This window comes from Amphimedon queenslandica, unplaced genomic scaffold (genome assembly GCF_000090795.2).
Source record: "Amphimedon queenslandica unplaced genomic scaffold, v1.1 AMPQUscaffold_12899, whole genome shotgun sequence".
Classification (NCBI taxonomy): Eukaryota; Metazoa; Porifera; class Demospongiae; order Haplosclerida; family Niphatidae; genus Amphimedon; species Amphimedon queenslandica.
In genome coordinates this window covers 39711-48478 of record NW_003546865.1, presented here as the reverse complement: position 1 = coordinate 48478, position 8768 = coordinate 39711, and the positions used below count along the sequence as shown (strand labels likewise).

At 32.7% G+C, this 8768-nt stretch overlaps 2 protein-coding genes and 2 long non-coding RNA genes across 6 annotated transcripts in view; 3 read left to right on the top strand and 1 right to left on the bottom strand.

The window, feature by feature from the left end:
* The window catches only part of LOC109586325 (uncharacterized), a 2486-nt gene extending 908 nt beyond the window's left edge, over positions 1 to 1578 (top strand). For all 3 annotated transcript variants that reach the window (XR_002186946.1, XR_002186947.1, XR_002186945.1), the window contains 5 exons: positions 427 to 619; positions 664 to 962; positions 1018 to 1079; positions 1137 to 1311; positions 1357 to 1578. This is a non-coding gene — a long non-coding RNA (uncharacterized LOC109586325). The remainder of the gene's footprint in view (positions 1 to 426; positions 620 to 663; positions 963 to 1017; positions 1080 to 1136; positions 1312 to 1356) is intronic.
* A 130-nt stretch (positions 1579 to 1708) lies between these two features.
* LOC109586322 (uncharacterized) lies at positions 1709 to 3387 on the top strand. The gene is made up of 10 exons (XM_020002501.1): positions 1709 to 1773; positions 1829 to 1867; positions 1919 to 1963; positions 2006 to 2050; positions 2095 to 2167; positions 2216 to 2377; positions 2428 to 2737; positions 2781 to 2881; positions 2930 to 3085; positions 3382 to 3387. Exons 1-10 carry the CDS (start codon positions 1727 to 1729, stop codon positions 3385 to 3387), a joined length of 984 nt encoding a protein of 327 aa, XP_019858060.1. The 5' UTR covers positions 1709 to 1726.
* Positions 3388 to 3995: 608 nt separating this feature from the next.
* On the bottom strand, positions 3996 to 6071 carry LOC105314465 (heat shock 70 kDa protein 12A-like). The gene is made up of 3 exons (XM_011408643.1): positions 5649 to 6071; positions 5389 to 5607; positions 3996 to 5330 (listed from the first exon to the last, which is right to left on the bottom strand). The coding sequence occupies exons 1-3, from the start codon at positions 6069 to 6071 to the stop codon at positions 3996 to 3998; spliced, it is 1977 nt and encodes a 658-aa protein (XP_011406945.1).
* A 264-nt stretch (positions 6072 to 6335) lies between these two features.
* LOC109586323 (uncharacterized) lies at positions 6336 to 6593 on the top strand. The gene is made up of 3 exons (XR_002186943.1): positions 6336 to 6416; positions 6463 to 6504; positions 6552 to 6593. It is a non-coding gene; the product is annotated as an uncharacterized LOC109586323 (long non-coding RNA).
* Positions 6594 to 8768: the final 2175 nt, after the last annotated feature.

Here is an 8768-nt window from a genome sequence, read left to right as displayed (position 1 = left end):
ATTTTACAGGCAGATTAAGCACTTCACTCAAAAACTAAAAGAACTTGAAGAGTAGATCTATATATAGAGCCATGTTAAATCATATTAAATTTATTTTTTAGAAAATATGACCAACTACAGCCAGAAACTGCAGAACTAGACACGTAAAAAAACTGAAGCTATGTATTTCATGCACTTAATATTACACAGAAAAGAGAGTTCATCTCGTGATGCTCGTAAAATGTATGATGATGTTACTCCTGGAGACACTACACATCAAGATGTCATACTACTGTATCAAAATTATTTTAAGAATGCATTTCATAATTTACCTAAAGATCTAAAGACAGAATCAAAAGAAGAAAAATACGAACTCTGGAGAAAGGCAGTAGATATTTTATGGTGCATTAATTATACCATATGATTATTTTATATTTAATTATACAGGCAAGCTTTGAACAAAATCAAATTACTATCATTGAGATGATGACATCAGCAATAGAAGAAAACTCATTATTATATCCTCCTCTAGCTGCTTGCAAGGAAACAGATGAAAAAAAGAGGACTTAGAGCAAATTATTATAGAGCATTCCATGTCTTTCTTAAAGAATTGCTGGAATGAGAAAAAAATGAAGAACAAGTAAATACCATGTTTACCATTAGTTTTCCAATGATGCCAATTAGGATAAAAGAAAGGATTTAGGTATGAGGAGAGGTATAAGGTAGCATGTATTAGTGTAATACTTGTAAATTTATTTTTAACCATAACACTTTTGTATGCAGTTACTGGGAGAATGTCATTCTAAAGGATGGGATGAAAGAACTGCAAATCATTACATTGATTTTCTCATAGATATACTTGTACAGCTTGACCCAGAAGATTATCATAGCTTCATTCAGAAAGGGAAAAAGCATACCAAACCAGAATCTGAAGTATCTATTGACAGAAGCAATTCGGTTGATGCTAGCACTGAGAACTAGAAGTATATCATGTAAACTTGATTCATAATTATTTTTATACTGATGTAATGATAATAGCTGAAGAAAGAAAGATTAAGAGTAGATGTGCTGCTTGTGAAAGGTTTCACAAATAATCCAGGGTATATTTTTTATAATATGTATAATGTGAATGATTTATATGCATAACAATTTTCTAGTGATACTCCTACTCTTCAAATGGACTTGTATTGGCACCATCGTCACTCCTGCTGTGCTAGATGTAACAAGACAATTGATGAAAATTATCGATATTTAATGAACTATGATATGGTTTACTGCAGTAGGCTCTATAGTTGCTTGTGCAGTAGGTGTCAACATCCTTTAGATGATAAAGTTTGCCTCAATAGTATTGCTAGATATTTCATATGCTTACATTAGGCTCTTGATACTGGACATGGTTTATATCATGGGCTTTGTTTCACCTGTGTTCACTGTTGCCGTGTTACAGAAAGTATGGTAGTTGTTGGAGATTCTCTTGTGTGTGGAAACTGCATACAACACTACAATTAATATAAATAAACTGAACACTGAACAATAATTAGACTATTAGACTAGAAGTGTTTTATTTTACTAAAAATTGATTTCTGGCTAAACCTAAAATGCGTGGACGAGTAGATCCAGTAATAACAATTCCAAGAATCGTGAATAATAATAACAATTCCAAGAAATCATGAATAATTACTAATTTTTTTTTATTTTAAGTTCTAACTGAGCGACACTGTCAAGCACCCTGAGATAGAGAGCTAGTATGGATGGTATTACAGTTCCCTTTGAAAAGCTCAAGATTAAGGAAAGGTATAGACTATAAGCTTGCTGAATTTCTTATGAAATATATAAACTATATCATAAGAGAACTTCAAGAAAAGATTTTGAAGGAACAGAGGCTAAGGTGAATTATAATTATTGTTTTGCTTGTAAGCGTTTATCCACTAAAGTTTAGACAGAAAATAAGTGAGAAAGAATATCAGATCAATCAACTAAATAGGTATAATGAGTATAGCTAATTATATAGCTTCATTTACAACAGACAAATTGAAATTTATACAAAGAAATCAACTGACATGAAAGAAAGGTTTCATGACACGATCATCCATGCATTGATTATGTAACATATAGGATACAAAAAGCTGGAGAAATTCCACAAAGTATTTTAGAGAGGCGTAAAGTAATGAAAGCAGAGTCTATTAAGGTAACCAGACTATAATTTGAAGATTTGTATAGATCTATAATATAATAGTGGCTTTATGATCGGTGCATCTCAATAATAGAGGAGAATCTTAAGGCTCAACTGAAAAATGTTTGTCAATGTTCGACTTCTGTTGATTCCGGTGAAATGGTTGCTTTCAAAGTGTACGGTTTGCTATTAAGTGCATGCCAGCAAGAAACTATTGTTGAAAAGGTTCTTGTAGAATACAATTAGCTTAACATTGTAGCCTGTGATTATTATAGGTAACTAAATCTGTTGAAGATGAAAATATATTGGGTAAAAATGAAAGTAGCAAAGAAGTAGCAAAGGTTTACGTTAAACAAGCAGTTAATGTTACATACTCCATGCTGACACTTTTACCTCCACTGATAGTCACAGTCCATCCTAGAGAATACTCAGAAGTATTGCATGATACAAATCGATTGACTTGGGATGAATCCACAGAAAGGATTGATGAGCTAATATATTACCGCCCTATTCTAATGTATGGTAATCACTTGAATGTTGCAGTGAAAGGTTTAGTGGGAAATAGTAAAAGAGAGCTTTTGCAAAGTAAATCATGTATAAAATTAATTTTTACAATAATTAAGTATAGAACAACAAAGTACCCAAGAATTAATTAGCTATGAAACAAAAGCCATTGATGCTAGAGAAAATTTTACTGGCAATAATTGTGCAGTTTGTCACAATTTGAAAGTATTATTTCATAGATTTACATTTTTAATTATTTTATTTTAACAGCAGTATTATGATTTTATTGATTGTAAGGATGCCTATGGTCAACATTATAAAGTGCACCAAGAGTGCTACATGTGTATAGTTTGCAGTGCTGTTTATGATGTTAAATTATACTTAGTAGGAAGTCAACTGTTTTGTAAAAGACATCTTAAAATATGTAAAGTAAGCTAACATTGATATTAATGATTTATGGTAATATTTCATTTTGTGTAGGAGTGTCAAGCATACATGTATGTACAATCAGAAAATTCAAGTTATTATTGTGACAACCATGGCATCTGGAAACAAACAGAACAAAGTACTATGGTATAATGTTATGACTATAAAGCTAGACTATCATATACAAAATAGTGTAGATTGTTTAGTTGATTTTGTAAAAAATAATGAAAAAGAAAGATTATCTAGTCCAAAAACTTAATTAATTAATTACATACTTTTATTCATTGATGTTGTCTTAGGATTAGCACATCTAAATTAGATGAGAGACATGTTACATTTTGATACATTTCTATAGATGTATAAATCATACAGTGATAATCAGTACATAGTATTAGGATATCAATGGTTCTTTCAATGCCAATTTTAATAGAATAGGTTTGAAAACATCTTCAATTTTATGCTTAGGAAATGCTTGGCATATTGTGCCACATGTGACATATTTTGACAGCTGTCAATAGAATAATACCTAATACCAGTAGCACACAGGTTGGTTTAGTATATTTTTAATTCCTGGAAATTTTTACTTTGTATTTGCTATGAATCTAATCTTCTCTCTATCAAATGCCAAGTTCACAAAGCAATATTAAAATAACAAGAGAAAATTTACTGAGCAGAAATAGATTGTCCTTAAATACCAGCATACCTGCAGCCACCAACACCCATCAAACATCTGTTGCTGCCTTAATAAGTGCCTTCTTCATAGTCAATGCTTTCATGTCCTTCAATTTTTTTATTTGAAAGTATATAGATCTATAATATTTCAACAAGGTTGTTTTTGTTAAAACAAAAAAATAACTAGAGATCTAATCTAAAAGCAATGGATAATCGATAATTTAAACTAAACTATAGCAGTCTAAGTTTGTTGAGCAGAAAGAAAGTCACAAACAGTTTTAACTTCTTCTCCAGTAACTCGATACTTTGCTTTAGCTTGAATCTCTGTACCACTAAAATCCATTGTGACATCAACTAGACGCTTTTCTCTAGGCAGATTATCAGGATTAGGAATATCAATAACTATTTGACCAATTTTGGTAACGGTGCTTTTGCCATTTTTATCTTTGATGTATTGGATTCCAAGATCAGGAGTGGAGTATATCTGCAATTTCATAGTGGTGTTCCTTTGTCGTGATGGCCTTGATGAAGCAGTAATAACCTCATCAGATTTTGCTAGTTCACCTTTTTCTAAAAACACACTAAATATGCTATCACATTTATATTTTTCTTGCTCTTCATTATAAAACTTGTAATACTCATCATGCTTGTCATCTTCAAATGATTGAGTTGCTCCTATCCCATACGTAGCATCAGATCGTCTTGCTTTAATCTTCTCTGGATTCTTACGCCAAATAGCAGCTCCTGTAGCAACAGCTAATTGAGGAGTAGGAGGCACTATTACATTGCAAGAACGACCCTGGCCATGAAAACTTTTATCTATAGCAGCTTTGACCTTCTTATGTACATACTTGCAGCCTCCAAACCCACCAACCAAATAGAAGGTACTAAGATCATTATCATTTGATTTGATAGCTTGTAAAGTGCACTCTATTATACCATTAAGTGCTGGGCCAAACAACTCGGACTCCACTACTTCCTTTGAGATGTATAGCATGTCATCTTCATAATCGATACCACTCCTTTTCTTGATACCAGCCTGAAGGTTTTTATCATGAAACCTAACAAAACGACTTGGTAATGAAATACGAATTTCTTCTGTCTGTTCCTTTCCAAAGAGCAACTTCTCACTTTCAAATTCAGTGTAAAAAATTTTAATGATATCGGCCATATTTTGAGATCGGTCTCCAGAAGCCAAAAACTTTTCAAATCCAGGATCATTAGCTATACCTTCAAGAATTTTAGAGAAAGCTTCATTAATCTGCGTACCACCCCATGCATTGCCAGTTGGTATATTCTCAACTACAATACTACCATCAGCTTCAATGTGAGCTGTGATATCTATTGTACCACCTCCAGCATCTATAACCATGTAATCTGATGGACGTGGGATAATTGATGTGGCTGGATCACTTTCAATCTGGTCTCCTACTGTTTCCTGGCTGTAAAGAGCAGCTGATTCAGGCTCCAGTGCTAATGATAGCTTGTCAGGATTCACTTCATTTGGAAGAGGCAAAGAGCGATAAGACACTGGAGTGAACTTATTGATGCTACCATATTCTGTCAGCAAACCAGCCTAGATATATATTGAATTATTGATTGGTGTCATGTATTCAAATGACAATATCACTTACCAGATAAGCAGCTTCTCTCATCATTCTTTTTCCTCGTGCATCCCATATAGCAGGCACAGTAATGACCCAATCAAAATCAGTTGTCTTCAATGGTTTGACGGTACATGAGAAATGATTAATCAGTAGATCCTTCAGGTACTTCAGTATAAATGCAATGACTTCAACCAGATAGAATTTATCACCAGAAAATGACTCAACTACTGTATCTCTATCAACTGCCTACTTTCAGTCAATCATAAAGTATTGGATACTTTGCTTACCTTTTCTCTTCTCATTAACATCTTGATTCTCTCAAAGTAGACATGTGTGTGATGTTCACTTGATCTCATTGAAGTAAATTTTTTTCGAGCTATGCTTCCAAAAGCTACTACCTTCATTTTGCCATCATCTTCTTTCTTCAAAAGGACAGCATTAGGAACACGAGTAGACTGGTCTTCCCGGTCTAGCGTAAGTGTGGTAACTTTTTCATCTCCTTTTGTAATGAAGGCAATTGAAACTGATGTAGTACCAAAATCAATAGCAGCGATATTTCCATCAGTAACACGATAGCCAGCATCTTCACGAGGAATCTTTTTAGCTTTTATGAATGGAGGCTTATAATCTGGTTTTCGAAGTCTAACTTGAATAATTTGAATGCTTCGAAAACCAATTGCAAAGTATCCTGCTGATGCTGCCATTGCCATGGTGCTACAAGTGATAGATTTTATATAACTTTCTGTTCTTTATAGGAATATGACTTTGTACTTTTGTGGTAGAGCACATTTTTTCTAAGAATCCTTTTATGACCTTTTGTAAACAATTCCAAGAACTGTTATGAATATCATAATAGATAGTACAAAAGGTGTTGCTAGTTCCTGGAATAATATTAACAACCTGAATCAACAATTTTTGGAACTGTGTACATGTAGATATAGTCTTGAACTAGAATAACCTTTAAGGAAGTAAAATATGGCAGGAGAGAATAGCTATCTTGGAGAAGCTGAGGAGTATATGAAAGCTCTTTTTCACAAAGCTAATGAAAAGGAGAAGTAAGTAGATCTATTTGTACTGAGCTTGAAATAATTTATACTTTAGTTTGTGTAAAAGTCATGAAACACACCTCTCTGAGCAAAAAAAGTATTTATGCCTTCTATTCTATGGAGACTATTTATAAATTTTTACAGGGAGATTAAGCAACTCACTCAGAAGCTAAAAGAACTTGAAGAGTATATATACCATATTATAGAGCTATGTCAGATAAATGATAAAATACATTTTTTTAGAAAATATGACCAACTACAGCCAGAAACTGCAGAGTTAGACAAGTAAAAAAACTGAAGCTATGTATTTCATGCACTTAATATTACACAGAAAAGAGAGTTCATCTCGTGATGCTCGTAAAATGTATGGTGATGTTACTCCTGGAGACACTACACATCAAGATGTCATACTACTGTATCAAAATTATTTTAAGAATGCATTTCGTAATTTACCTAAAGATCTAAAGACAGGACCAAACAAAGACAAATATGAACTCTGGAGAAAGGCAGCAGACATTCTTCTGGTGTATTTATTATATTAACAAGTATAATTAGTTTATAGTTAATTATGTAGGCAAGCTTTGAAAAAAATAAAGTTGCTATTATCAACGAGATGATGACATCAGCAATAGAAGAAAACTCATTATTGTCTCCTCCAGCTGACAAGGAAACAGATGAAAAAAGAGCACTTAGGGCAAATTATTATAGAGCATTCCATGTCTTTCTTAAAGAATTGTTACAGCAAGAAGAAACTGAAGAGCAAGTAGGTACCATGATTGTCATTAAATTAGTTTTTCTTGAAGGATAGGAAAAAGGATTTGGGCATGAGGAGAGGAATAAGGCAGCAGGTATAATACATGGAAATTCACTTTTAACCACAACATTGTTCTATCTATATGCAGTTACTGAGAGAATGTGATTCCAAAGGATGGGCTGAAAGAACTGCAAACTATTACATTGATTACCTCATGGATATACTTGTACAGCTTGACCCAGAAGATTATCACAGCTTCATTCAGAAAGGAAAAAAGCACAAACCAGAATCTGCAGTTTCCATTAACAGAAGCAATTCAATTGATGCTAGCAGAGCCAGAGGTATAAATGATGGAAAATGTGTTATTCTTCTTACACTGATGTAATGATATAGCTGAAGAAAAAAAGATTAAAAGCACATGTGCTGCTTGCAAGAGAGGTTTTACAAATAATCCAGGGTATGTCATATGAACAATTTATGTGCATATAAAATAATTTTTAGTGATACTCCTACTTTTCAAATGGACTTATATTGGCATCATCGTCACTCCTGCTGTGCTAGATGTAACAAGACAATTGATGAAAATTATCAATATTTGACGAACTATGATATGGTTTACTGCAGTAGTTGCTTGTGCAGTAGGTGTCAACATCCTTTAGATGATAAGGTTTGCCTCAATAGTATTGTTAGATATTTCATATGCTTATGTTAGGCTCTTGATACTGGACATGGTTTATATCATGAGCATTGTTTAGCCTGTGTTCACTGTCGCCGTGTTACAGAAAGTATGGTAGTTGTTGGAGGTTCTCTTGTGTGTGGAAACTGCATACAACACTACAATTAATATAAATAAACTGAACACTGAACAATAATTAGACTATTAGACTAGAAGTGTTTTAGTTTACTAAAAATTGATTTCTGGCTAAACCTAAAATGCGTGGACGAGTAGATCCAGTAATAACAATTCCAAGAATCATGAATAATTATTATTAATAATAACAATTCCAAGAATCATGAATAATAATTACAAATAATAACAATTCCAAGAATCATGAATAATAATTATTAATAATAACAATTCCAAGAAATCATGAATAGATCTAATTACTAATTTTTATTTTAAGTTCTAACTGAGCGACACTGTCCAGCACCCTGAGATAGAGAGCTAGTATGGATGGTATTACAGTTCCCTTTGAAAAGCTCAAGATTAAGGAAAGGTATAGACTATAAGCTTGCTGAATTTCTTATGAAATATATAAACTATATCATAAGAGAGCTTCAAGAAAAAATTTTGAAGGAACAGAGGCTAAGGTGAATTATAATTATTATTTTGTTTGTAAGTGTTTATCCACTAAAGTTTAGACAGAAAATAAGTGAGAAAGAATATCAGATCAATCAACTAAATAGGTATAATGAGTATAGCTAATTATATAGCTTCATTTACAACAGACAAATTGAAATTTATACAAAAAAATCAACTGACATGAAAGAAAGGTTTCATAACAAGATCATCCATGCATTGATTATGTAACATATAGGATACAAAAAGCTGGAGAAATTCCACAAAGTATTTTAGAGAGGCGTAAAGTAATGAAAGCAGAGCCTAT

Coding starts and splice junctions, on each gene's coding strand:
- LOC109586322 (XM_020002501.1), top strand. CDS start 1,727: ATGGATGGTATTACAGTTCCCTTTGAAAAGCTCAAGATTAAGGAAAG. Junction 1,868..1,918: donor TTGAAGGAACAGAGGCTAAG/GTGAATTATAAT, acceptor ACTAAAGTTTAG/ACAGAAAATAAGTGAGAAAG. Junction 2,738..2,780: donor TAAAAGAGAGCTTTTGCAAA/GTAAATCATGTA, acceptor AATTAAGTATAG/AACAACAAAGTACCCAAGAA.
- LOC105314465 (XM_011408643.1), bottom strand. CDS start 6,071: ATGGCAATGGCAGCATCAGCAGGATACTTTGCAATTGGTTTTCGAAGC. Junction 5,608..5,648: donor TGTTAATGAGAAGAGAAAAG/GTAAGCAAAGTA, acceptor GACTGAAAGTAG/GCAGTTGATAGAGATACAGT. Junction 5,331..5,388: donor TGAGAGAAGCTGCTTATCTG/GTAAGTGATATT, acceptor ATATATATCTAG/GCTGGTTTGCTGACAGAATA.